This window comes from Macaca mulatta, chromosome 1, assembly GCF_049350105.2.
Source record: "Macaca mulatta isolate MMU2019108-1 chromosome 1, T2T-MMU8v2.0, whole genome shotgun sequence".
NCBI lineage: Eukaryota > Metazoa > Chordata > Mammalia > Primates > Cercopithecidae > Macaca > Macaca mulatta.
In genome coordinates this window covers 161,126,509-161,154,051 of record NC_133406.1, presented here as the reverse complement: position 1 = coordinate 161,154,051, position 27,543 = coordinate 161,126,509, and the positions used below count along the sequence as shown (strand labels likewise).

At 35.5% G+C, this 27,543-nt stretch overlaps 1 protein-coding gene across 1 annotated transcript; it reads left to right on the top strand.

The window, feature by feature from the left end:
* The first annotated feature begins 24,066 nt into the window (after positions 1-24,066).
* Positions 24,067-24,480, top strand: LOC114678228 (cytochrome c oxidase subunit 7C, mitochondrial-like). Its single transcript, XM_028848289.2, has one exon. It carries the CDS (start codon positions 24,144-24,146, stop codon positions 24,333-24,335), a length of 192 nt encoding a protein of 63 aa, XP_028704122.1. The 5' UTR covers positions 24,067-24,143; the 3' UTR covers positions 24,336-24,480.
* Positions 24,481-27,543: the final 3,063 nt, after the last annotated feature.

The following is a 27,543-nucleotide window of genomic DNA, read 5'->3' as shown; positions in this document are numbered from 1 at the left end:
AAATACCGAAGACTGGATAATTTATAAAGAGGTTTAATTGGCTCAAGGTTCCACAAGCTGTACAGGAAACATAATTCTGGCATCTGCTGGGCCTCTGGGGAGGAATCCGGAAACTTAAAATCATGGTGGAAGATGAAGGGGAAGCCAGCATGTCACATAGCTGGAGCAGCAAGAGAGAGGAGGGGGTGCCACACACTTTTAAACAACCAAATCTCATGAGAACTCACTATCACAAAAACAGCAGCAATGGAGAAATCCACCCCCATTATCCAATTACTTCTCACTAGGCTCCAACTCCAACGTTGGGAATTACAATTTGATACGAGGTTTGAATAGGGACACAGATCCAAACCATATTATAGCTTATGTTTAAGTTCATGTACAATGTTTTCTAGTTGTTACAAAACCATAGATTTTGAAAAGAAGATAAATACAGTTCCTGGTTTTCTTTTTCAATGTAAACTTAACGAAGTCAAGATTGACATATACTTATTTTCTAAGTGGATAGAGGTATTTATGCCTGTACATGAATAGATACATACACAATCAACATACTGTTTATCCAATTCTAAATTATTTTATTCATTTTTAGTATAGGAGGGCTATTAGGGGAGGTGGAAATGGCCAAGTAAGAAAACAATGACAGATAAAGACATGAGATAAGCAGTAAAAAATAACAGATAAAAACATGAGATAAGCAGTAAAAAACACAAAAAAAGTTTTTGTTTGTTTGTTTCTTAGACTGAGTCTCTTTCTGTCACCAGGCTGGAGTGCAGTGGTGTGATCTCAGCTCACTACAACCCCAGACACCCTGGTTCAAGCAATTCTTCTTCCTCAGCCTCTTGAGTAGCTGAGATTACAGGCACGCGGCACCATGACCAGCTAATTTTTGTATTTTAGTAGAGACGTGATTTCACCGTGTTGGCCAGGATGGTCTGGATCTTCTCCTGACATCGTGATCTGCTTGCCCTGGCCTCCCAAATTGCTGGTATTACAGGCGTGAGCCGCCACTCCCGTTCAAGCATGCTCATTTTTAAGTAAACGAAGATGACGTAAGTGAATGTTCTTCCTAATCTAGGCCACTTCTGGATTTAAAACTAAATAGAAAAGGAAAGATGGGATGATTGGATGGTTGCAAAGTAGATATTAGAAGGACAAATAAGAAATTTATTTTCACAAGATGGATATGTGGTTAATTCCTTTCTTTCGGAGTTTAAACCCATGGCAAAATAGACATGTATATTAATAGTTTAATTATGAAGAAAAAACATATTGTGTATCTTAGGTTGTATTTTCTAGAAGTTGAGCCTAAAATAGGAATTTGGATTCCTAAATTTATTGAAATAATGCTCTTTCAAGAAATATCTGGGGCATGAGTGAGGGGGAAAATAAGTGAGGAAGAGGAAGGAGCTGACCAGAATGCACTTGTCCTTAGCCTTATCGTGGGAGTACTCTGGAGTGTGAATTGCGTTGTGCAGGAATTCCGCCTTGCAGCCAGGGGGAGTAGTTCCGGGGATGCAGCCCTTCAGACCTGTGGAGAGGCGTTGACCCTGTTAGTCCAGGGCAAGGCTTCAGAAAAGGTTGTGTGTGCATTCAACAGGGGATGAGAGTATCAGCCAGTAAAGGGGATTCAAGTGGGGCATACACCAAGGTGGCTCCATAATGTTAAGCAAATATACAAAATAATATGGATGGACGAGTCTAATTTCAGCTGGGAGATTTGTCAATGTCGTTATGACATGTGGCTCTGGTTTCCCTACATAACTAGAGCTTGCAATTGAGATTCTCCTATGTCATTACATTCCAGAATTCCTTGTGGGAAATGTCAGAATTCCTTTAGCAGTGATTTTTAAGCTGCATCCAGTAAAATAAGTTCAAATAACTCACTTCCGGTTTTTATAGGCATATTACTAGTGAAGGTTGCAGGTTATCTCAAAGAAATATGAAACATGAAACGAGGATATTTTATGGTCCAAACCTTTATAGTTTCTGTCATTTTTTACTACTGCACTTTTATGCAGCTTTGAGTTTATGTGTGGTTTGTTGTGAGGGGATGCATTTTTCTGTTTTGTATATCTGGAGCTAGTGTTTTAAAGATCATATTTAGGAGTGTCTGTTTTTTTCTTCTATTTACATTGTGGTTTTGTGATTTAATGACAATAGAGGGAGTTATATTGTATTGGGAGTTTATAAAATTCATATGGTTAAGAGAGGCAAGTATGTGTGCATTGGAGAAGTCACAATCCACCTATCAATTACACCCAGGGACTAAAGTAGATGTGGAAGTTGAATCAACCTGAGTCTGGAATGTGTTCACACTCTGCTCAGTTGCAGAGTATGAATCTTTCAGACCATAATACAATTTTATTTCCAGTCTTATAATCCTATGCTTGCATTAAACCTAGGCTTCTTAGACGACAGTTGTGGTGGTTCACATCTGTAATCTCAACACTTTAGGATGGCTGAGGTAGGTAGATCACTTGAGTCCAGGAGTTTGAAACCAGCCTGAGCAACACGATGAAACCTAGTATCTACTAAAAATAATAAGAAGAAATAACGGTGTGGTGGCGCATGCCTGTAGTCCCAGCTACTAAGGAGGCTCATGTGGGAGGATTGCTTGAGCCTGGGAGGCAAAGATGGCGCTGAGATGGTGCTACTGCATTCGAGCCTGGATAACAGAACAAAACTCCATGTCTAAATAAATACACAAATAAATAAATAAAGGCTTATTTAACGTCCACACTCATTCTCGTAATGTGCATTAAAAATTACAAAACAATCATAGGCAAAATTCATATTTCTAGTCTACTGAAGAAAAAGTAATCCATTCAACTATTTGGAAATTTATTAAATTTTAACTGACCAAGACTGTACTGAGAATAGCTTATTTTATTAATGATGTTACCTGTTTTGGGAAGCATTATGTCTTATTTTTTTAAAACATAGGCTATGGAATGTTGGAAGTGATCTTCGGGGAATTGTGTGAAATATTTTTGCCTAAAGGAGAGAAATTAATCTCTAGATATAGAATTTATACCTTTTTATTACATAGCAGAATGTTTGACATGAAGATCATAAATGAGATTTTTAGGGGCAGTGATCTCCCATTGTCACACTGAGTCTTGTTACTTCTCACTGTCTTATAGCTTTCCTAGCACTCCTCAGAAGTATGATGAAAGGGAGCTTTCAGATATAAGGGAGGGGACCTAATTGCTTTAGCAAGTCAGTCTGAATAGGTGTTCTTTATATAGGGAAAAAGAAAGTGATTGAATGGGTATCATAGGGGTTGATTTGGAAAGAGGTAGGCTAGTGTAGAGACAAACATTTCAGTAAGTTTCAGGACTCAGAATGGTCAATTGTGAAAAATCATAGAAATGTAAGTGAGATCAAGGGACCTGGGACTCCCTCTTGTCTGCTGAGAACCTCAAATTTAAGCTCCAGCTCGAAGATTCCTTTCTGATAACTTGGAGCCTCCTGTGGTGGTCTAACACAGATCAAAGAACATCACTGCATCCAACTGTAAAGGCAGCATGGTCTTAATACAAAGACTGGGAGTCAAAAATTTGAGTAGAACCTCATCTTGCATCTTCTGCAAAATCATCAAATGGTATCTTACAAACACGAAAGACCAGACCCATCATTTAGCATGGGGATAAAAGGATATGCTTTGGAACATGACTGATTCACATTCTAGTTTACCACTTAATGGTGGTCTAATATAGATCAAATCGCTATGTTAATTTGGGCAAGTTCTTAATTTTTCTAAATTTTAATTTCTAAATAATCAATTTTCCTCAAATTTGGAATGAGAAACTTTGCTAAACTTGATTAAAACAAATATATAATATTTACATTTCTATGTTGAAAGTAATAATTATAATATAATCATTTCTGTTTATGGGTATAACGAATAGTTTTCTTTGACATGCTATCAATATTTACTATATAACTCATTTTTTACTGAAAGGCAATGTTATATTTGTATAAAATTATACAATTTGTGTAACATTGTTATATTTGTATATTTTCTTATGTACATAAATTTTTATTTCTGTATGTTCTTTAATACAGATACAATTTTGTTCCTTTGACAATATCATACAATTTTTATTATATTGAGCTTATTTTAAGTTTTGCTATTTGGCAAGGCAAATATTTCTGTACAGTCTTTTTTTTATCATAATATTCCTATATTTTTTCACAGACTTTTTTTTTCAACTGAAATTTTAAATTAATTAAAATCAATTTTATAAAGGTTCCAAAATATCCTTCATTTGAATGATAATTGGATTATATAGTAATTGCTTGGATCTTTGCCCCTAAGCTCCAGACTCAAGTATAACCGGCTATATTTTCATTTGGATATTTCAAATATACAGCCCACATTTAACATGCCCAACATTGAGTTTCTGTTGCAACCTTTCCCTTCTCAGTTAATGGTAATCCTATGTATACACGAGCCAAAAATCTTGATCTCATCATTCATTTCACTCTTTCCTTCATACCAAACAGTCAGTATCAGGGCTATAGCTTTCATACATATCCAGGATATGATCACATCTCTAAAAATCTGTGGCTACAACCTGGCCTATGCCACCTTTATTTCTCACGGGGACAGTTGCAAGAAACTATTCTTCCTGTTCTGCCTTGCTCTCCTTGGTATGGTGAATTGGACGACAAGAGTTTTCCTGTCAAAAACTCAGAGCATGTTTCTGTCTGCTTAAGGCCCTCCAGTGACTTTCTATCCTACTCAGAATGAAAAAAATACTTACAACGATATGAGCTGGGTCTCCCTCACTACTCTACCCTTTGCTTACTCCACTTCATCTGTATTAGTGTCCTGCATACTCTCAACTCAGATACATTGTACTTTCCTCCTCTGCCTGGGAGGGTCTTTAATCAGATGCCACATGACTTGCTCTCCTATCTCCTTTAGGTCTGCATTCAAATGTCATGTTCTCACTGAAGCCTTTTCTGACTACCCTATGAGAAACTTCTATCTCTATAACAATTTCAGTTTGCTTTTACTGGTTTATTTTTCTTCATAGCATTTTACTCTGTTTAGCATATAATGTGTTTATTTTATTTTCTGCATCCCACTTCTATCACTGCATTCTCAATATACAAAGTAATAAAAATGAATATTCATTGAATTAATGAATGATAAAACACATACACATAGAAGAAATGACATTTTCATGATACTAAGTTTTGCCATGCAGGAAGACAACGTGTTTTTCCATTTACTTAGGATCTATTTCATGCCCTTATGCATTTAAAGCTCTCTCTAAAGGGACTCTGGCCTTCTACTGTATAGTTTGCTCCAATACTTTTTATAGTTTCAATGTAATTTAAATGGACTATTTTCAATTTTAAGTAGCTATATCTGTTCTAGAAAAGCCTATTAATATGTATTTTTTATCTTTTTAGCCATTATACCAAATTATTTTATTAATTCTATTAGTTTTTGACCTGATCAGATACAAGATTATGGAATTATAGCATCTCTGCTCAATAGTCTTTAGTTGTTGTTTCATAGCTTCCCAATGCTTCAGATGAAAATTGTAGCGCTAATCTGATTTGCATATTGTAATATAAAACTACTTTCCCCTCATCTTAGGGGATGAGGTTTTGTCTTTTAATGTGGAACTTAGAAATTTCTATTAATTCTGCCTGAAAGTTTGTGAGTCTTTTCCACATGCAATTTCAAACTTCAGCTCAGGACTTTTTTTTTTTCTTTCATTGTGAAATTATTAATTTTCCACTTGTTTCTTTTTTTCTCCTTTTGGCATTCCTATTGTAAGTCCCTAGATATACCTTTCTTACCTTGTAGCTTTTCCTTCAAGACTTACGTTCCTTTGTATTTATTTATTTTTTGAGGCAGGGTCTCACTGTGTTGCCCAGACTGGAGTGCAGAGACACAATCATGATCACAGATCACTCTAAAACCTCATACTCCTGGGCTCAAGTGGTTCTTCAACCTCAGCTTACTGAGGAATGAGGACTGCAGGCAAGTGTCACTATGCCTGGCTAATTAACTTTTTTTTTTTTTTTTTTTGGTAGAGACGAGGGTCTCACTATGTTTCCCAGGCTAGTCTCAAACTCCTGGCCTCAAGTGATCCTCCTGCCTGGGCCTCCCAAAGTGCTGGGATTACATGCATGAGCCATTGTGCTCAGCTGCGTTCCTTTTTATTAGTGCTGTAAAATTAATTTTTATTTTAGTGTTGTAAAATTTTGTTTTCTACTTGATCTTCAAGATTACAAGATCTCACCTTGACAGTGATCCTTCTAATTTCCAATTTCTGTCTAGAGTTTTTCACTCAAAATTTATATAATATGTGTTGTTGAGTACATTTTTGTGCTCTAATTGCTTCTCCATGTGTATTTTCATTTCTGCTATTTAAAATTAAACTTGATTTTCCCTCAGTCTTTTAAAATAATGTATTATTTTACCTTTTAATGTTTTGTCAGCAACCATATATTTCTATAAAACAGCAGGTAAATTTTGGAATAAAGGCATAGAAATTTCTCTTCTTGCAATTTAGTTGGTGACAAACTGGAGAAAATTACCCTTCTGCTGAGGAATGGGAAAGAATCTTGATGCGGCCTGATTTTCTTGTGTGTAAATCAAAGCCCTTTCTCAGCTGGTGAACTGAGATGTAGCTTAACCCTGACGTTATCCTGCAGGTCAGGGGTGGTTTTCTCTGGATCATAAATGGCAAGCAGGCTGTTATTTTTTCTAGGGATTTCATTGTTTTCTGCTATCTGGATTTTCCCAAAGATCTGTTCAGTCCTAAACTTCATCTTGGTCTGAAGAAGGGCAAGTCCTCTCTCCAGCTCTCCATTGCTGACTTTCACTGATGCAAGAAGAATGAAGTCTCTGACCTGCCTTCCCAGGACCTCCTGGGAGAAACCGTGACTGCTGGTGTGTTGTCAAAACTCACCAACATGATTCTCGTTGTGGTTGTATGACTCTAGAAAGGGAGTTTAAATCAAATGATAACAATTCACAGATACTTTTATGAAAACAACCAGTAGTGACCACTATACTAGTTGGTTTGTATTTACCAAATTCCATGTGTGAGGCCAAGAATTTATCTCTAAATCCTCTGGGAAAAAAATCCAGCATCTCATCTTTTTTTCTGCCAGCTGTAAAAACATTGCGGGAAGGTACTGGCTACTTTTTGTTGTTGTTTTCTCCCTTCCTTGAATCTTTGGCTTGGACAAGCACGGAATGAAAATCATATAGAGCATGGAGCTTATAGCAAAGGAGAGTGTAGAGGCAAAGAGAATAAAAATGCCGAGACAATTTCTTTAAAAATGACTTAGAGGAAGATGTCTTCTTTTTGTGTCGTATAACCTCTCACATGGTTCTTGAATGCTGCTAACCATGGCTAGAAGTGCAATTTCCAACAAGTAAACTGTAATCTAGCCAATGTTGTGGGAGTTGTACTTGTCAACCAATGGTCAAATAAGGCTCTACCTGTCAAGAGTTGCAAAGTAAATGTAGAATCTTACCTTCCTGAGGTGCATCTAATTTAAGTTTCTTATTCTGTTCTTTACTGTGGCATTATTAAAACTTAAACCCACGCCATTATCCTACCGAGTCATTTTCAATGCATAAGAACATGCTTTCAAGCTATAACTGCATCAATACCTGCAATTGTACTTTCTATTGAAAATACAAATGCTTTTTTTTTCTCCCTTCAGAGCTGTCAAAGCTTCTGATGCTGAAGAGTTGATCTTGGAAAATGCAGGTTCAGTCCTGCTACCAGCAGAAAGTGAAGAAAGTCCTTAATTTCACAATCGATGTCATCCTAATGATGCCAGTGTTTTTTATAATGGTGCAGAAAACATACTTCATTGAGTTTTATCTTTTTGTATTTGGGAAGGCAAAATTAATCATTCATGTGATCTGTGACGTGACAAGTTAGATATCATATTCTGTTAAAATCAGTTAGTTGTCGATCAAAATCAACGGTGCTTTTTCTTCAGATTGATTGGCACCAAATTCTTCATAGCTTAAGAAATTTGACATTTTGTATAAGAACTCACGCAGCGTGGAGACACAATTTTATTGTCAATTATCACATGCCTGTAATTGACAAGTAAGTAAGTAAACACCTGTTTAGTGCGATCCATTCATCTTAATTCCATCGTGGTCCCATACTTTTGCTTTAATTTTGTGCTTGCTATCTTTGGGACCTGAAATAACTCCCCACGATCCTTTCTGTAAGCAATATTAAAAAGAGACTTCTTTGGTTAGCTTTCTGCATTTCTCAGTCAGATGCTAGGATCAGATGCACAGCCACAAATTTAACTTAGTTTCTCACACCATACATGTAATATATTAATTATATAATTTACCCTATGTATATTTGGTTGTTGCCAAACTTTGATGAATCTTTGTTAGTAGATTGGATGCCTTTTCTATATGTAATGAGAGTTTGTGACGCTGATTCTGCCTGGAAAGTACGCTATAGTTAATGCATTTATTTTATTAAACACCAACAGAACTACATCTAGTTATTTCTAATTACTTGGTAGCTAATAAACATTAGCCTAATTTAATAAACCTAATTTGACATCATGATTTTTTCCCTTTGTAGTAAATGTGAGCTCTAGAATTTAGGTGGCCAGACCTTCCTCAGGTTGTGCCTCTATTTTCCACAGTACTTCCAGAGTATTGATTTAGTCTTGTTCGAAAAAGGCAAGTCAATATACTTAATAAAGAAACAAAAATTCTCACTATTCACAGGTTCTGTATTCTGAATTTGTAATTTTGTCTACTGGTTAAAATGTCTTTGCAGACCCAAAATTAATACTTGTGGGCTTTTGGGTCATTTGCAGACATGTACAGAATAGCCAAAAATTTGAGGCTCTTGGGTGTGTTCCCAGCTGAGGTTGAACAAAGTGAATCTGCCTTCTTGTTTCAGGTCTTGGTCATATGGCAAACAAGTGTTCGTTTTGAGGCCTATGTAGTGGCACATTTTTTGTATTTTTGTGATGTTTTTAGGTAATGTTTGCTGTTTAAATAGCCTCCAAGCATAGTGCTGAAGTGCTGTCTAATGTTGCTAAATGCAGGAAGGCAGTTCTGTGCCACATGGGGAGAATTTGTTTTAGGTAAGTTTTATTCAGACATGAGTTATAGTGCTGTTGGCCATGAGTTCCATGTTAATGAATCAGCAGTAGAGTGTATCCATAAAAAGGAAGAAGAAATTTACCAATCTGTACATGAGAATACTCCAGAAAATGCTAAAGTGACTTCTACAGTATGTGATGAAGCTATGGTAAAGATTTAAAAAGGTTTAATTTTTCAATTCAACTGATTAAAAAAAAAACTACAGTGGGTAGCATTATGATGCTGAAAGCCAAATAAATTTATGATCATGTTATCCAGTATCAGGAAAATATTAAACCTTTCTCTAGTAGTGCCAACTGGCTCTCATGTTTCAAAAGGTGCTATGGTATGAAAAATACTGAAAGTATGGGTAATGTAGGTTCTACGGATCAGGGGGCTGAAAAGGAATTTAGAAAATACTGTTATATAGGAAAAGTATTCTGTGGAAGAGCGGGTTTTCAATGCTGATGAGACTGGCTTGTTTAACATTAATGAATGACCCATATAGCTCAAACAGTGTTTTGGTTGATGAAGTGTTGTGACCATTGTCTTCCAGGCATCTAATTCTCTAGTGCTCCTTAGAACCATAGTTCTGTGCTCACTAATTCAGTGATTGTGGTGACTTTATAAACATACCTACATTGAATAAAGAGAATTGACTGTAAATGAATAAATATATTCCATTGTATTCAAGTGTTCTGTAGAAATACAGAACACAAATCAATTTCTCATCATCATGAATAACAATGTAACTGATGGTGAAAATCTCATTTGTCTTTAATTGCTACTCTTTATCATTTAGCTTATTTGGGAGAAACAACATAACATGGACTATATTGCTATCTGATTAGTGAGGTCAAGCAAGCTACTAAAAAATTCCCAGTCTGAAAGGAAGCATCACCACAATGACATAACCTCCTATATCAGTCAGGATTTCCTAGATTGCTGCAGTCAGTAACAAACAATCCAAACACTTTAGTAATTTACCATCACATTGCCATTTACGGTAAAGGAGAATGAGATTAGGTATGCCACATATTAATTCTTAAAATTTACGTTCTGTGTCTGGAAGTACTTTATTTCTTTTCTTTTTCTTTTTTCTTTTTCTTTTCTTTTTTTTTTTTTTTAAGCCAAAGAAAGTCACATAATTATTCCCATGAACCACTGAGTAGGATTTTTCGTGAACAGCAAAATAATGCATCATATTCCCTTAATAATCATGAATTTTAAAACAACAGGCCGGGCATGGTGGCTCACTCCTATAATCCCAGCACTTTTTGAGGCCGAGACAGGTGATCACTTGAGGCCAGGAGCTTGACATCAGCCTGGCCAACATGGCAAAACTCCATTTCTACTAAAAATACAAAAATTAGCCGGGCATGGTAGTGCATGACTGTAATCCCAACTACTTGGTAGGCTGAGGCACGAGAATCGCTTGAGCCCAGGAGGCAGAGGTTTCAGTTTGCCAAGATTGCACCATTGCACTCCAGCCTGGCCTACAGAGGGAAACTATGTCTCAAAAAAACAAAGCAAGGCAAAACAAAACAAAACAAACCCACAAAACTAGCAATGGAAAAGGATTGCAATATGAATACCACATGCGAGCAGTTGTGTTAACTTAGATTCATGAATATCAATATTTTCTACTATGGAAATCTAATTATTATAACTTTACTACTTAAGCCGATCCTGCAGCTGTTTGTTGCCATCAGGATAATTACCAATTCCCTAGTCTGCCATTTAATTGACTTCATAATGTGGATTTTACCATTTATATCTTTCCATTTTTTGCCTTCATTTTATGCAACTGCAATCTTGATAAGAACCAGAATATGTCATGCCCTTGTGCTTTTGATAATGCTGTCTATTCTGCCTGGAATGCAGCTTCTATCATTCCCCCTTGGTCTGGTTAATATTTTCTAATCCTTTAAAAATTCCCTCACGCTTGGCTGTATCCCATTGCAAGACAGATTATCTCCTCTTCTTTTTTCTGAGAATAAACTATCATTATTGCATATTACAACACATTCCATTAAACATGTATATATATACATATATATATATATCCACCAGACTGTGAGCTTCTTAATGGCACAGGAACTATGTCTTAATTATATTTGCATGCTATTGTCTCATAAGGTACCCAGAATATTTTAGATGATAAATAGCTTGTTGAATAAATAAGTCAGCATTGAGTTCAGATCAAATAGCAATTATTTGTGTGTAATTTTATGTATCAATACAAAATCATAAATCCAATAATATTCAAGCCCAATATTAGTCAATATGTCTGATAAACTTCAAGACACCTGTGTATTCACAGAACTTGTATATCTGGAAAACTCTACAAACTTTATAAATTAATATTTTCAGCTGCAGGATGAATGCTTTGTGATTTTGTTCCTGAAGCACTTACATAAGAAACCACAAAAATAACTTTCAAAACATCCTATAAAATTAGCTCAAGGGTGGGTACTTGATAAATGTGGAAAAGCCTCTAACTTGCTCATGCATTATGCTCAGGAAATGCTACGCAAAGAAGATTTTTAAATAATAAATTAGGACCTGAATGCAAGTACTATTGTGACACTTACACAACACTCTGTCCTGGTTTCTTGATTAATGAAAAAGTAAGAAAATAATGCAAATGACCAATTTTTTCCTTGAAGAATGAAGGAAGAAGAATCAAATCAAGAATTAGATCTTGCCTTGCTCCTATGACACTTTACAAAGACCTTCAAACACATCAGCCCGGTATGTTGCATTAAAATTTAAAACTGTAAAACCTTAAGATTTATTTAAAATGTCAATACATTTCTTTTCTTCCATCCTATCATTTAACGTTGCAGTTTTTCAAGACTTGGTCCTAGCTTTCTTCTTCTCTATATTATGTATTTTCATCTATGTCCACGTTTTCAATTACCACTTATAAAAAGATGATTCTCAAATTTACATGTACTCTAAATCTTCATTGTTATCTAGACTTTATATGGAGACACTAACGTACTATGTTTGGATCTATCAAAAACACATTACTCAATGTGTTCAAACTTACTCCTTCTTTCCAAACTAGTCCTCTTCCAGGGCGATACCAGTCAGTGATCAGCACTATCATGCATCTAGATGGGCAAGTCAGAAATTCAGGAGTCTGTTTTGTCTTTCTCTTGTGCCTGTAATATCCAGTGCAACACCAAGCCCTGCATATTTTGGATCTTAATTGGCTCTTCAATCCACTTCCCTCAACCTCCAGCACTATTCCACTAAAACATGACATTGTGAACCCACACCTGAAATACTATAATAGCCAACATTCTTCTTGACCCACAACCAAATATTCAAATTTGTATTAGGCTTCTCCAGAAAAACATAATCAATAAGATAGTTACATATATGTATATATGCACACACATATATAGTTATATATGGATACATGTATGTTTGTGTTATAATAAATAGTACATTAATAAATATATTTTAATTATAAACATAAATATATTTATTTTCAGGTGTTGTCTCATGTGATTATGAAGGCAGCCAAGTCCAAAATCTCCATAGTGGGCTGGAGACTCAAAAGAGAGCGGATGTGCAATTCAAGTCTGAAGACTGCTTGTTGGTAGAATTTCTTCTTGCTCAAGGGAGATCAGGCCTTTTGTTCTATTCAAGCCTTCCATTAAGTAGACTAGGCTCACTTATATTATGGAGGGCAATCTACTTTACTTGAGGTCCACCAGCTTAAATGTTACTCTCATCCAAAGATGCCTGCACAGAAACATTTGGAATACTGTCTGGCCAAAATATCTGGTCTCTATGGCCCAGCCAAGTTGACACATAAAATAAACTTACACAACATTATAGCCAGGTTTACACTTTTTTATTACAACTGCAGTCATGCTACCCTTTTCTCTATGAGGGCAGAAATAATATATAATTTTTTCTATATGTGCATTTTTTTGTCATACTATTTCAAGCACAGAGCACATCAAATGTAATAAATGTTGTTGATCAAATGGTGAGAAGCAAAAGAATGACCAAGTACCCAGGTAAATTTCTGTGATGACCTGCCATATTTTAATACCAGCCACAAGAAAGGAGAAAATTCACCAAAAAAACTATATAAGGACTACAGAATAATCTCATTAACACTCAGTAGGTTTCTCCTTTTATTTATCACCTAAATTCTCTACATTCTCTTTGATACTAACCTTCAAGATATTGAATATCTTGGTTGTTTTTTCTAAATATTTTTCACTCTCATTCTTTTAATGCATCTTCACATGTGACCTCTGTAAGAGGCATCATTCATTTTCTAGATGAGCAAAATCAACTCACATTAGTACACAGGACTTGATCAGAGTCCCATTGCCATTCAAACCTGGGAAACTACTGCCATCCAAGTTTTCCCAACATCTCAGCTCTCTCTTTTTATCTAGAAATTGTCAATAAATGGGTTTTTACAGTTTGTAACTTATTGAGTATTCAGAGAGTACACAAAATCACAGGCAGGAGGACTGTAGTAAGAAACTTGGCTAGTAAATGTCAGAAAGAAAACTCTTCTGTAGATTTTAAAACTAACACAATCTGAGCAGCAGGAAGCTGTAGCAGTGAGTTGTAGTAAGGGAGAATGGGAGCCAAGGAAATAACATGAAGAGAAAGTTAAACAGCAGGAGGCTTTAAAAAGAAAACACAACTACAGTAGTCCCTCCTTTATCCCTGATGATAAGTTCCAAGACCCCCAGTGGATGTCTGAACCTGCAGATAGTACTTAATTCCCTATAATATATACTACATATTTCCCGCATATACCTATGATAAAGCTCATAAATTAGGCACGGGAAGAGACTAAAAACAATAATTAATAATAAATTAAAACAATTATAACAATACACTTTAATAAAAATTATGTGAGTGTGGTTCTCTCTCTTTCAAAAGATCTTACTATACTGTAGTCACATACTTTGGAATGGTGATTGACTGTGGGTAACTGCAACTGCAGAATGCGAAACTGCAGATAAGAGAGGACTATTCTACCTTGCTTTAGAAATCAAAATAAGATAAAAGAACAAAAGATAGAGCAGGGAAGGGTAGTCTAAACAACAGCAATAAAGAAAAGCAGTGAATGTTAAGGAGACTATCAAGGTGAAGTTAGGTACCTGTTGCCTTTCAATAGAAAACACGGGGTCATGAAACAAAATGAGGTGACTCATGAAGCAAAGGCAGAGGAAATTAAGGACAAGTATTGAGACTTTTCAGGAAGTCTCAGAGATCCCTGTCTCAGATTAGATGAAAGACAGGAATTACTTTTACAATATAACATTGCAAATGAGAAGGGAAGATGGATGGTAGTCACAAAGCTGCTGATAATGATGCTATTAATAGAAGATTCTTTTTTATTATTACAAGTTCCCACCACTGTTACTTAGAGATGACAATAAATGCATATATCTAGTTTAGAGGAGAAAAGTATATTTTTTCTCAAACCTCATAAATTCTTGGTTGAAATAAACTCCTTTAACAAAAGACATTAACAAAATTTAAAACAACAGATTTTTCATATACACATGGGAGATACCCAGAAAATGAGTACTTGTCAAGGAGGTGGTTTTAAATTTCAGTTAATGTAGCATTTTCAACAAAGAACAGTAAATTTTTAGAGAATTGACAAGACACAGGACAAGGACTTTGAGTTTCTAGGGGTGGCAACTTGTAGGAAGACAAATAACTGGCAGATAAAGGCTAAGGCATAAATTGGTGACTGTCAATTCCTCTGGTGCCATCTCTGGACCGTTAAGGGCTAAAGTCTTCAGTGCTCAACCTTTGCTGTCCCTGATAGAAAGAGGGTGGGGGAGGCAGGATACCTTCTCTCTTTGTATTAATAAATATATATCCTGATTTTTAGGCAAATAGAGGAAGGGCAGAGCACTTCCTTGCACTAGCTTTTTCTTAATTGCCTTCAGCTCAACAATCCTTATGCTGAAGAAGCACATTTTGAGGGGGAATGTTCTGTTCTTCCAAGCATCCCAATGTCACAAACATGCCAATATGGGGTTGGGATTATCAAGAATAGAACAGGACGGCTTCTATCTCATAAATATTCTGTGTTCCAGGAATTACTTTGCAAAACATTGCTTGGGATGAGGAATATATGTTTTAATGTAAACAGTATATTAAATAGTATTTAGGTTCTCTGATAAAATTCTAAAAAATATATTTTTGTTAAATGAAACTAAATATTTGTTTTGACATGCCCTCATTAGACACTGACACAATTAGATATCGTGTCATGACATGACTTGGACTCTGACACCAATGGACCCTGAGTTACTGTCACTTGTTTATTATTATTATTATTATTTACTCATATGGATCACTGGTGTTTGAGGACCCACATTGAATTTGAAGAGGATGAGGAGATAGATGAAAATATCTTGGCAAATTTAAGTAGATTTTAAGTTTGAAACATTTTCAACTCAAGACTTCAGAGGTTGAAATGATTGATGTTTCATTTTTACCTAACTTGAGAAGTTATTAATTAAAAATATTTATTAAACAATACATGTGTCTGTATTTATGCTAGATGTGAATGGTCTCAGGTTGACAATACAGTACGGAGTCCCAGAGTTTAAGGAATCTAAATCTAGTTATAATTTCTATTTTCTCCATAGATGTATTAAGAATACTTATCTTTGGTTCTCCCTGATAGAAACAGGGTGGCGGGAACAGGATACCTTCTCTCTTTGTAAATCCGTGTCTTGATTCTTAGGCAAATAGAGGGAGAGCAAAGCACTTTCTTGCACTTGATTCTTCTTAATTGCCTTTAGCTCAACAATACTTATGCTAAAGAAGCATATTTTGGGGGTCATGTTCTGTTCATAGTATATAAATATCTGAAGAGATGACAAAGAAGAAACATAGTGAAAGGCAGAAAAAGTTTTATAATGCGTGAAATAGGTGAAAATTGGGCTAGATGGGTAAAGAAGAAAGGGCTGATTCCGTTTCCTAGCACTGCCTTAGTAAATTACCACAAATGTAGCAGCTTAAAACAACAGAAATGAATTATCTCACAGTTCTGGGAACTAGAAGTCTGAAATCAAGTTGTCAGCAGTGACTTATTCCCTCTAAAGACTCTAGGAGACACTCCTTCTTTGCCTGTTCCATGTTCTGGTGGCTCTAGGTATTCCTTGGTTTGCGATTGTATCACTCCATATATCACTTCTTGTATCTTCCCATGGCTTTCTCCTCTTTGTCTCTGTGTCTTCTCCTCTTATAAGAACAATTATCATTGGATTTAGGGCTAGTCTAGATTGTCTAAGATGATCTCCTTTCAAGAGCCTTAACTTAATTGCATCTTCAAAGACTCTTTTTCCAATTAAGATGACATTCACAGATTCTGGGGATTGAGGTATGGAAACATCTTTTAGGAGGGCTCCCATTCAACCCACTACAGGAATTAAAATAGGAACACTTTGTATTCGAGGAGGCAATTGTTGCAGAGTGATAAGTTTAAGAAAGAAAAACACCAAGAGAAAAAGCAAAACAAGCAGAAGAATTCTGGAAAATAAGAGAGCTGTGGGGGAAGGATGAGGCAATTCTTCCCTGTAGCTTTTACTTAGCATTACAATTGGACACGAATATTGGTTAACCTTCAGAAGAAATAAGGAGAGGTTTCATGGGATGTTAGTGCCATGTAATTACTATAGAAAATGTGAAGCTATATACAATAGACTCTTCCTCTGTGTTGGACTGTATGTTTACAATCTGAAATTTACTCTTCATGCCTTGAGGTAAAACAAAGGTTTTCACAATTATATTATTATCAACCAGAATTTCAGGAAAATAAACATTTTTGTGGGGAGACCTTATAAGGAAAGTTGCAGTTTGTATCAGCTTTGAAGACATGCTACATTAAAGTCACTTAGGGAGAAAGGCATAAGCTAAAGAAACATGTATCCTTACTGTGACCCTTTCTTTCCTCTAACATTGACATTAGACTTACCCAGAGTAGAAGCATGCGCAACTACCCAGCAGGGACCTGCCTCAGTTTGCACTGCACTTGACTCAGCATTGCAGAAAACCTATGGGTTTTTATTTTTTCCCTCATATAGTGGCCATCAGCTTTCAAATATATACAATCTGTAGGCAAATAATATGTGCTTGACTTTAATTAAAACAAATTAAATATTAGTTTTATAAAAATAAACGTGTGTACATAAGAGGGTATTAGCATTTGCCCCAATTTGTAATGTGAGATGTGAAGTTCTTTCTTCTTTAGAATTTGACAAAGCACTCAGGGATACAGTGTGAAACTTCAAGGTAGTGCTCACCCTCTACAGGTACCAGACCTCAGCAGGAGGGCTGTCCTCAGAAGGAAGGTTTGGAAGAGGACACAGAAGAATAGTTTGCTGAAAGTAGATTAGAATGGAATTCTTAATAGTATCCTTCTGTGGCCTCTTTAAAAAGAATAGATTTTTCTCTCTAATTAATAAACATCAGCATATTTGGTCACATTGGTAATGTATGCATCCCCCAAAGGCTTTCTCTCTGTATTATAAATCTTCTTGCTTCAAGTTATCATGGGAAGACTGAGGTGAATGTGTCTCTGTAATAGCCTTACCACTTGCTGGTCTTATAGAGATTATACATCAGTATCAACTGACTCAAAGAAAAAATTTGAAAAAAAGTTTGGCAGTCAACCCAACTACGTCTGCAATGAGGAAAACCTGAGGATCAGAGCAGGAAAAAAGATGGAAGTGACACTTATTGGGAGCACTATGCATGGAATGGGATTCCCTCCACTGAAATTCATATGAAGGACACTGAAACTGAACATCTTTGAACTCTAATTCTTCTAGGTTTAGTAGCCATGCAGTATCACACATAAAGGGAGGTAAGATGGTCTGTTGAGTTACTATTGCCTTAGCCAAACATTAAGACACATTGCATGGCATACATACAGTTGTATGTGTATACATGCATGAATGTGGGTAGTTATTTTACAAGAAGGTAATGAAAGTTTAAATGAGAAAACAAACTACATGTAGAAAAGAGATAAAAAGATTTTTTTTTTAAAAAAAAGGAAGCATAAGTGAAAAAAAAAGAAAGAAAACTTGAATATTTGCCAATTTCTCTCTTCTTGACACAAAAAAATCGAACCTAAATTCTGGTGTCCAATGTCCTCCTGACAACTGAATTCTGGGAGATGTCCTTTGAAAGACTTGGATGTTAATCTGAAACTAATTCAAGCCTTTTGAGCTCAAAGATTGGATTGGAAATCTTTTAAGAGCAGGCTTTCCCATGAGATTTCCATTACTTCTATTCTTACTGATAAGCCACAGGTATCAGAGAAACATCCATTTGTGTGCTATCTTTGGATCCTTCACTACAAGAGAAGAGGTACAGAAAAAAAAAGATGGGGTTTGCTTTGATTCAAGTTTCAGAGGAAAGTTTCAATCAATTCGAATTTTGTCTGAAGCCACTCTACTATAATAGCTTAAAGTCTTTATTAGATACTCCTATGATGTTACCTTCAGTGTAATATGCCAGCTTTAGGAGAGGGAGTTGAACTGTTCTCATGGATAAGATCTAGTACTGGCTCTGTTCCTGACCTATGAAATAGACCTTGGATAAGTAATTCATTTACTTTGTTCATCAGTTTCCTTACCTCTATAGTGAAGCTAGTTACTTAAAGAAGGATTCTCTGTAACATGACTTGAGTTACTTGGTCAAAGTTGACATTTATATATGTGATGTTAATAATACTTAAAAGCATTTTTGTATATGCTGACTTTGCACATTTCAAGTGGAGTAGCTTGTGAGGAGAGCTAGCTATATGATAAGGGAATATGCCTGGGTTGTGTATGAGTGTTTGGTTCCACATGTCCTCTGGTACATTTGCATAAGCTAATTTTAATGAACACATATGGACTTTTCCCATGAAAAGTTTAAGAAATGCATATTCGTCTTCTTCTTTTCCCCCTCACCCTGAATATGGCTCTGTCAATGATAAGTAATTTTTTATCAGCAGCAGAGCTTTCTTCTACTGCTGGTGTGATATATAAACCCTTGGGGCCAAATTGTGTCAAGGGTCTACCTTTTTCCCACTCCATGACTCAATGTCACACCTGCTCTGTGAAATTATAATGACAAGGAAGCAGTGTTTTTCTTTTGTCCACTGACATTAAAAACAGTCAGCAATACCAGAAATACTAGAGATTCACAGTAGCTTTTTATTTTTACCTCACTGAGTCCTCTTGGAGACCTCAATTAATAGGATTAAACATACTTTCTGAGAATTATCAATATACTTTAAATATAAATTTACACTGCCAAGTCAACCCTAGAGGGGAAAATGAAAAACAATTGTAAAAATCTCTATTTCTGTAATAAGACAGAACATTTCCCCCAATCGATTCCTGTATTATAGGCCATAAATAAAAATATCACTAAGGAAATATCTTTGTCAGAATGATGTACTCCCTGTGGCATGGCATAAAGAGCTTGGATATGCTACAGACACTGCATAAGCAACAAGCTAATTGAGGATTCCAGTTTATTAAGCTTGAATAGTATGATTTTTAAGGACTTCTTTATATGGAACTAATACGCAATTATAGTTTACTTCCTTTGTATTTTCTTTGTAAAAACTAAAACTTAAAATGCAGTCAGCTTTTATGTATGGTGTCGGCTTTATTTCAAAGACTGCTTTGCTCCTCTAACCTGACGTTCTGTAGACATAAATGAAAATAGAGTATATGATTTTAAGTTTTTCTTAAGGTCAAAATCTAACATTGACATTCTACTATGATGCTTAAGAGGTGATACATTCTTTTGTAATAGTTATGGTGTATTTGAGGCCATGTGCTAGTGGGAAATGCTATGGTTATGTGCTAAGAGTAATGAATATACATGGAAAGGGAAAGAGGCATTGGATTTTCTTTACTATATCGTTCACCCTTTCTAAGAAGTGATATATTAAAATAAAAAGCAATGCCATCTATTGCTAATTGTTGACACTGTTTTTCTGTTGTTTATGTTGTTTTAATTAAAAACATCATGGACGACTTTATTCATTTCCAATACAGAAATAAGCAGCCATGAGATGCGAAATGCTTGGTCTGGTCATGTCAATCCTATTGATTACACATTAAGATCACAATATGATCCTATGCATGTATCCTGCTGTTTCCAGTTACATATAAATATGCTACTATATTGTGCATACACACACACACACACATTTGCTTTTAAAGCACATTATACTATGCCAGAAGATTCATGAGCACTATTGTAGAATGCATAAAAATCACTGAGAAACGAAAGTCTGAGCTTATTTATTTACTCATTTTTAGCAAGTATTTATTGAACACCTAATGTGCCCCTGGCATGTTCTAGGTACTACAAATAGGGCACTGAACAAAAAGCAGACCCCAAATTCTGCACTTATGGAACTCATATTTCAGTGGAAGGAATTGACAACATAGTAGTACTTAAATAAAATCAGCTGGATGATGTACAGTATGAGGCATACAGGATAAGGGTAAGAATAAAAATAAATAGGAGGACTAAATTTAAACAAGATGGTCATTGTAGACTTCATTGAGAAGATGTATTGGTTTTCTATTGATTTATAACAAATGAGCACAAACTTAGTGACTTAAGACAATACAAATGTATGAATATTGTTCTAGGGGGAAAAGTCTAAAATCAATGTGTTGGCAGGATTGCGTTCCATCTTAGGAGAATTAGTTTGTCTTTTCCAGTTTCTAGAAGTTGCCTGCTGGGCTTATGGTTTCTTCCTCAAGTCATTCTACCTTGTTGCTCATCTTCTACTACTCACTGTGACCCTCCTGGCTCCTTCTTATAAGAACCCCTGTGAGTAATTTGGGCTTGACTGGATAATCCAGAATAAAATCCCATCTCAAGATCTTTAACTTAATCGCATCTACAAAAATTTTATTGCCAAATAAGGTAAAATGATCATAGGTTCTAGTGATTAGGATGTTGCCAACATATTTTGGAGGTGGGTGGTATGTATTCAATCTGCCACAGAAGGTAAAATTTCAGTAAAGACCTGAGAGAACAAGGGGCCTAGCTATGCAATATATCCAGGGGAAGACCTTTCTAGGGAAAGGAAAAAATAAACACAAAGTTATTGATTAGGAGTATTCCTAATATGTTTCAGGAACAAGAAGAAAGCTGCAAGAGAGAGTAGTGAGGTCACATGGGTGACAATTTTTGTGGGAGTTACATAGAATGTCTAGGATGTGACAATACATCACATAGGAGGAGCTTTGTCTTACATGTTGAATGACATAGGGACACATTAGATGGTTTTGAGGGAAAAGTGACTTTATCTGTCTAATGTTCAATGGGGATCACTCTGGATGCTAGGTTAAGAATAGTCTGAAAGAGGTCAATAGTAGAAGCAGGAGATCAACCAGAAGGGTATTGCCATAAGGCACATGAGGAATTATGATAGACTATATTAGATGATAGCAGTGGTTGCTCAGATAAGTTATCATATTCTGGATAGATTTTGAAGGTAGAATTGGCCAAAAATGAGAAGTATCGAGGACGACGCCATGATTTGAAACTGAGAAATGAAAGGAATAGAGCTTTCATTAACTGAATTGGAGAAGGCTATGAGTACAGCTGGTTTTGAAAGGAAGATTCAGGGCATAGTTTGGGGTGCATTGAGTTTGGAATTCCTATTAGTCATAAAAATGGAAATCAGATTCGAGTTACAATATGAAGATATAAATTCAGAAATCACCAGCATATAATGATTTAAATCCAAGAGATTGGATGAGGTCACCTAGGCATTAGATGTAAAGAGAAAAGAGAACATTGCTAATGTTTCATATTTAGGGCTTTTAGGCACTCTAAATTTAGAGGTTGGACAAAGTTGGCTTCCTGGTCTTGATAATTGTGTAGTTGCTCCAGTTTGTTTTAAATTTCTGTTCTTTGCCTTGAAATTCTTGATTTTGGACTAAGGAGCCCCACATCTTCATTTTGCACTGTGTTCCACAAATCATTTAGTCGAGTTTGGTTGAGGAGTAATAAAGGAACCAGGAAAAGAAACTAGGAAGTCATCAGATAATTAAAATAAAAATCAGGGAAGTATGGAATCTTGGAAGCAAGATAAATAAGGAATTGTTGGGAACAGAGAGTGATAAATCTTGTAAACAGCTGCTGACAGGTCAAGTAAGGTAAAGACTGGAAAATAGCTACTAGAGATAGCAATAGGCAAGTCTTTGATGTTTGAGAAGAACAATTTTAGTATAGTGGTAGACGGAAATTTGGACTGGAGTGAATTTATTTAAAATTTCCAAGAGAAATTGGTGAGTGTTCAATAACTCTGCCAAAGAACTTTGCTCTAGAGCAAACAAAGAATGAATTAGGTGAGAGAGAGAAAAGAGGGTTAACAGCATGACTGTGTATTAGTTACACTGATGAAGAACAGAGGAGAAAGGCGATGAAGCAGGAGAGGAAGAGGGAATAGTTGCTGGAACAATGTTTTCCAGTAGAAATGGTCTCAGAGCCGGTATACAGTAGAGGCATTGGCCTTAACTAGCAGCACAGGATCAGTCATAGTAACACACTAAAAGTTGTAGTATGTGGGTCCTGACATTCAAAGTGCTGTAAGACTTCTGACACTATCTGTCTGGATTCGCCACAAGAGAAAAAAAAAGTACTGCGAGAGTTAACCAACACATCCACATTTGTCCTTTTATTTATGAAGTAGGAAGGAAGGAAGTCAGCTGAGAGTGAGGATAAAGAAAGACGTTAGAGATCTGAGGAGAGAAAGATAAGTATAAAATAGTTTTTTAGGACAACAGAAGAGAGGAGCTGTAAGGAAAATACAGTGTGATTCGCAAGTAGTACTGAGGATCTACATGTGTTAAGTGATCATCAATTTAAAGTTTGTCTACTGTGTGTTTTCTCCTTCCAACCTCAGCTGGCTGCACAAGTACAGACATAAAGAACTACAGTCACATGTAATAAGGGTTGTTTTATCAAGGGAATATATTAAAATAATAGATAAAGTAAAAAGAGGTGAGGTTAAAAGCAAGGTACAGTAATAATGACATTTATGAAATGTGACTTACATAAGAAGAAAAGAGGACATAAATGGTATGAGAAATGGTGAAAGTATGGTAGAATCAAGGGATTTAAGGTACACATGGGAGTGGAGCATTGTTGGAGTTGAAATAACATAGGAAATAAACACAGAAGAGTCTAGAAGATGGCACAGGGCAGGATGTTTGAAATTGTACTGTGGAGGGGTGCCACTCTTAACAATAATAAGGTAACAGGATGACTGTGGGACTGAGGGGACTGAAATTGTGTAGAGAGCAAGTTAGTTGAAGGAGACAGGGAACTAAGGCACTACGGATGAAGAAATAATCTATGTAAATACTATGATCATCAAAACCAAAGAATAGTGTTGGAGAGAGTTATCAATCAACCTGGTGTTAAAATATTTGGGAAGTGAGTCTTGTTAGTACCTGCGAGATTGATAGATGGCTACAACATAGAAGACAGTGGGTGATCTGGTCTATAATAACATTGCAAACAGAGACTTTTTTTTTTTTTAATACATGAGGAAAATGATCTGGAAGTGGCAACATGGAGTATGAAAGAAATATACCCTATCTCCAGAAAACATGTTCTGAGAGATTTGAAAGAGAAAACAGCTACCATTTGAGAGGGATCTATAGACAAGTGCATCATTAGAGAAGAACAAAACGTCAGGGAACAAAGCTGAAGAGAATATTCACAGAAAAGTTTGAGATTAATGGTGATTTTGGTAATGATAAAGCCACTTAAAATATCTTTTCCTTGAAGTGTAAAAGGCTTTAGTGAATTTTAAAAGATAGAAATCATACAGAATATACTATCCAGGAATTAAATATAAAATCAATTACTTAAAAATATCTAGGTCGTCAAAACAAGGTCTTGGTGAGGTGCCGCCATTTCATCCGTCCTCCGTCTCTGCGCCTGTCGCAGAGCTTCCAGCAGCGCTATGTTGGGCCACAGCATCCGGAGGTTCACAACCTCTGTGGTCCGTAGGAGCCACTGTGAGGAGGGCCCTGGGAAGAATTTGCCATTTTCAGTGAAAAACAAGTGGGCGTTGCTAGTTAAGATGTGTTTGTACTTTGGATCTGCATTTGCTGCACCCTTCCTTATAGTAAGACACCAACTGCTTAAATCATAAGGATGTTTCAGTTCGTCCATTTAACAGATATGAGGAGCATTTTAAGAGATACAGCCTCTGGAAATGGATCAAACTCTAACTCATGGCATACTAGATATGTTTGTCAATAAACTTATGACATGAATGCTTAATGCCTCTTTTTTGAAATAGGAAATGTAATACTTGGCCATTTGCCTACTTTATTAATTTGGGTAACATCCCAGTGTTACTCCGTGATTTAGCTTATTTAATGGTGTTAAACTGAGGTTATATTAAATTTTTGATTCCCAGGTCAGGATTTTGTTGGTAATTTATACAATAAAAGGGAAATACAAATAAAAAAAATCTAAACATTTCTAAATAGTTAAAAATAAACCAACACATTTATAAATAATTAGAAGGGAAATTAGAAAATATTTCAGCATTGAATAGAAATAAACGCAAAAAGTATCAAAATTTGTGTGATGAAGATAAGCAGAGCTTGGGGGAAGTTTGTGACTTTGAATGCTTATATTAAAATAAAGAAAAATGTCACATCAATGATTTTAATTCTCAATATTGGAAGCTAGCAAAAGAAAAATAAATCAAAATAAGTAGAATGAAGGTATTAAAGAAGATCATAAAGCAATGAAATAGAGAATAGATAAGCAATAGAGAAAAGTAGCAAAGACAAAAAATAGATATATTAACCTTTTTTTTCCCTCTTCAACAAACGTCACTAAGAAACTGATAGTAAGTTACTTTCTGGGAGAGAATTTTTCAGTACGTATATCTCAGCATTTTTATATTTAGAATAAACAAAGAAGTATAAAAATTTAAAAATAAGAAGACAAAAAATACAATGAACAATAAGCCAAAGATTAAGAAAATACTTCACAAAAGAAGATATATGGATGACTGGTAAGCATATGCAATATGTTCAACGAATTTAGTAAATTCAAATCACAGTGAGATCCCACTACATATCCACTGGAATAATCAAAAAGATGAACAGTGTTCAATCACTATTAAGTGCTGCCAAAACTGAATTAATGAAACTCATTGTTGAAGGCAGTATAAAATTTTGCCTACTCTGAAGAGTTGTTTAGCTGTAGTTTATAAAGTTCAACCTACACATACCATAGGACCAAGAAATTATACAAGTAGTTATTTACCCAAGAGAAAGAAACGCATTTATCCATTTAAAAAAAAAACCTTGTATACAAATGTTCATAGAGGTTTGGGGAAAAAGGAACTCACATGTCAACAAGATAAACTGTAGTATGGATAAACTTTAGTATGTTCATATAATGGGTCACTACTTATCTATGAAATTATATCAGTTACCAAGATATACAGCAACATGGAAGAATCACAAAAACATTCCAAGTGAAAGTAGCCAGATACATAAGATTATCTACTGTAAATTTCATTATATGAATTACTAAACAAGTACAATTAATTTAAAGTGATGGAAATCAAATCAATGTCTGCTTGGAGAGAGGAATAGGAGTCATTTGGATTGAGAAGAGGCATGAGGGAAATTTTGGGGATGACAGAAATATTCTGTATATTGATTAGCACAATGTTTACACAGTAGATACACTTGTACAATTTGTCAAACATTAATGTTAATGTACTTAAATGAAGTTAAAAAACGAAGAGCTTGACATTTATTTTACTGCATATCATGGAAATCAGCAAGAAAAAAACATTGTTTTAAGAAGATAAAAATGTTGTTTTTTGTTTAGTGCTTTTTGTAATTCTTGGGTAATTTCAGATGATGAACAGCTTTGTTTAATACCTTATGGCATTTTCACAAACAATGCAACATTATTTTTAAGGACATTTCTATTAACTTGATAAAGCAGATTAGTTTTTAATGAAAATATGTCCTTTGGTTCTAAAATATGTCTAAAGAAAAGTTTGTATTTTGTAAACTTATTTCTTATTCTCTCTTGGTGGCTAATGAGCTTTAATTAAGTTTAATTACAAAGTTTATCATAATGACAGAAAAGTATATAATCTTTTTCATCTCTACACCTCATCCTAATTCTCTCAGGAAAAAATAAAATTGGTTTCTGTTCTAAGGAGTAGGGAGTAGAGGTACATATGATGATCGAATAAAGCAACATCTGCTATAAACATTTCTTTATATATATTTCAATTAAGGAGCTTTCATTATCCTTGGACCAGCAACATAATATAACCACGAATAATTATTTTTTGTTTCCAAAATCATTTCTGCTTTTAAGAAGTTTGTACTCTCATAGTTGACTTTTTATTTTTATTTTTAAACTTTCTGTTTGTTGGTTGCACAAGATTATCTTATTCTGAAAGCTTTCCTTTTCTTTCTCACCAACCAATCCCACATGCGTGGTGGGTGTGGTATTGGAAACGAACTTCATAATCTTTCTGGATCTACTCAGTGTATAAGATGTCTTGTTTCCTCTGCTTGTATTCCACAAACTATCTTCCTCATCTTATTTATTGAAGCTTCTCTGTCCTTAAGTACATGAGATCATGTTTATGCTTCAGAAAGCTCTTTCTGCTCTGATTGGATGTTTGTGCTCTCATTTTAATCTTTTCCTTTAATCTCCCAATGTAGCTTACCCTACAAAATATTTCCCTATTACCTTGTTTGGGCGGCGGGGAAACACCAGATAAGAAGAGGTGTTTTTATTTAATTTAAAATAAAAATCTCTTAGGATTAATGAGACCATATTTTGTCTAACACAGTATAATTGTGTAATAACTATTCATGGGACTAAAGAAAAATTAATGTAAATATTATTTCTAAAAACAATTATGTTATCTATATTGAAACGAATTTCAATATATGGGAATAGTGAGGTCTGGAAAATTGATACTTTCAAAGAGCATCATGAAAATGACTTTTTGACACAGCAAGCAAATTCATAAGGAAATCTAGCAAGATTTGAGATAATGATGGAGGATTTTTTTTGTTCCTTAGTTCAGCTAAAATCCGGGTTCTTGTCACACGACCCGGAAAAATTAGGCAGGCACCCGGAAATATTGAAAGGTAAAGAGAGTGGAACGGGCCAACAGGCTCCCACCTCACAGATTGAATACTAGGCGACCACACACAGCTGAAGCGTCCAGGCTCCTCCCTGCTATACTAGGTGAGAATTCCCGGTGCCTCCACCAACTCTCCCAACGGGCTGGCGGGCCGCCAGCCCTTTGTGGGCGCTCAGAAACAAGGTCCTGGGCAGGTTCCCTTATCCGCACA

Excerpts from the sequence above, each read along its gene's own strand:
- LOC114678228 (XM_028848289.2), top strand. The coding sequence starts at position 24,144 with ATGTTGGGCCACAGCATCCGGAGGTTCACAACCTCTGTGGTCCGTAGG.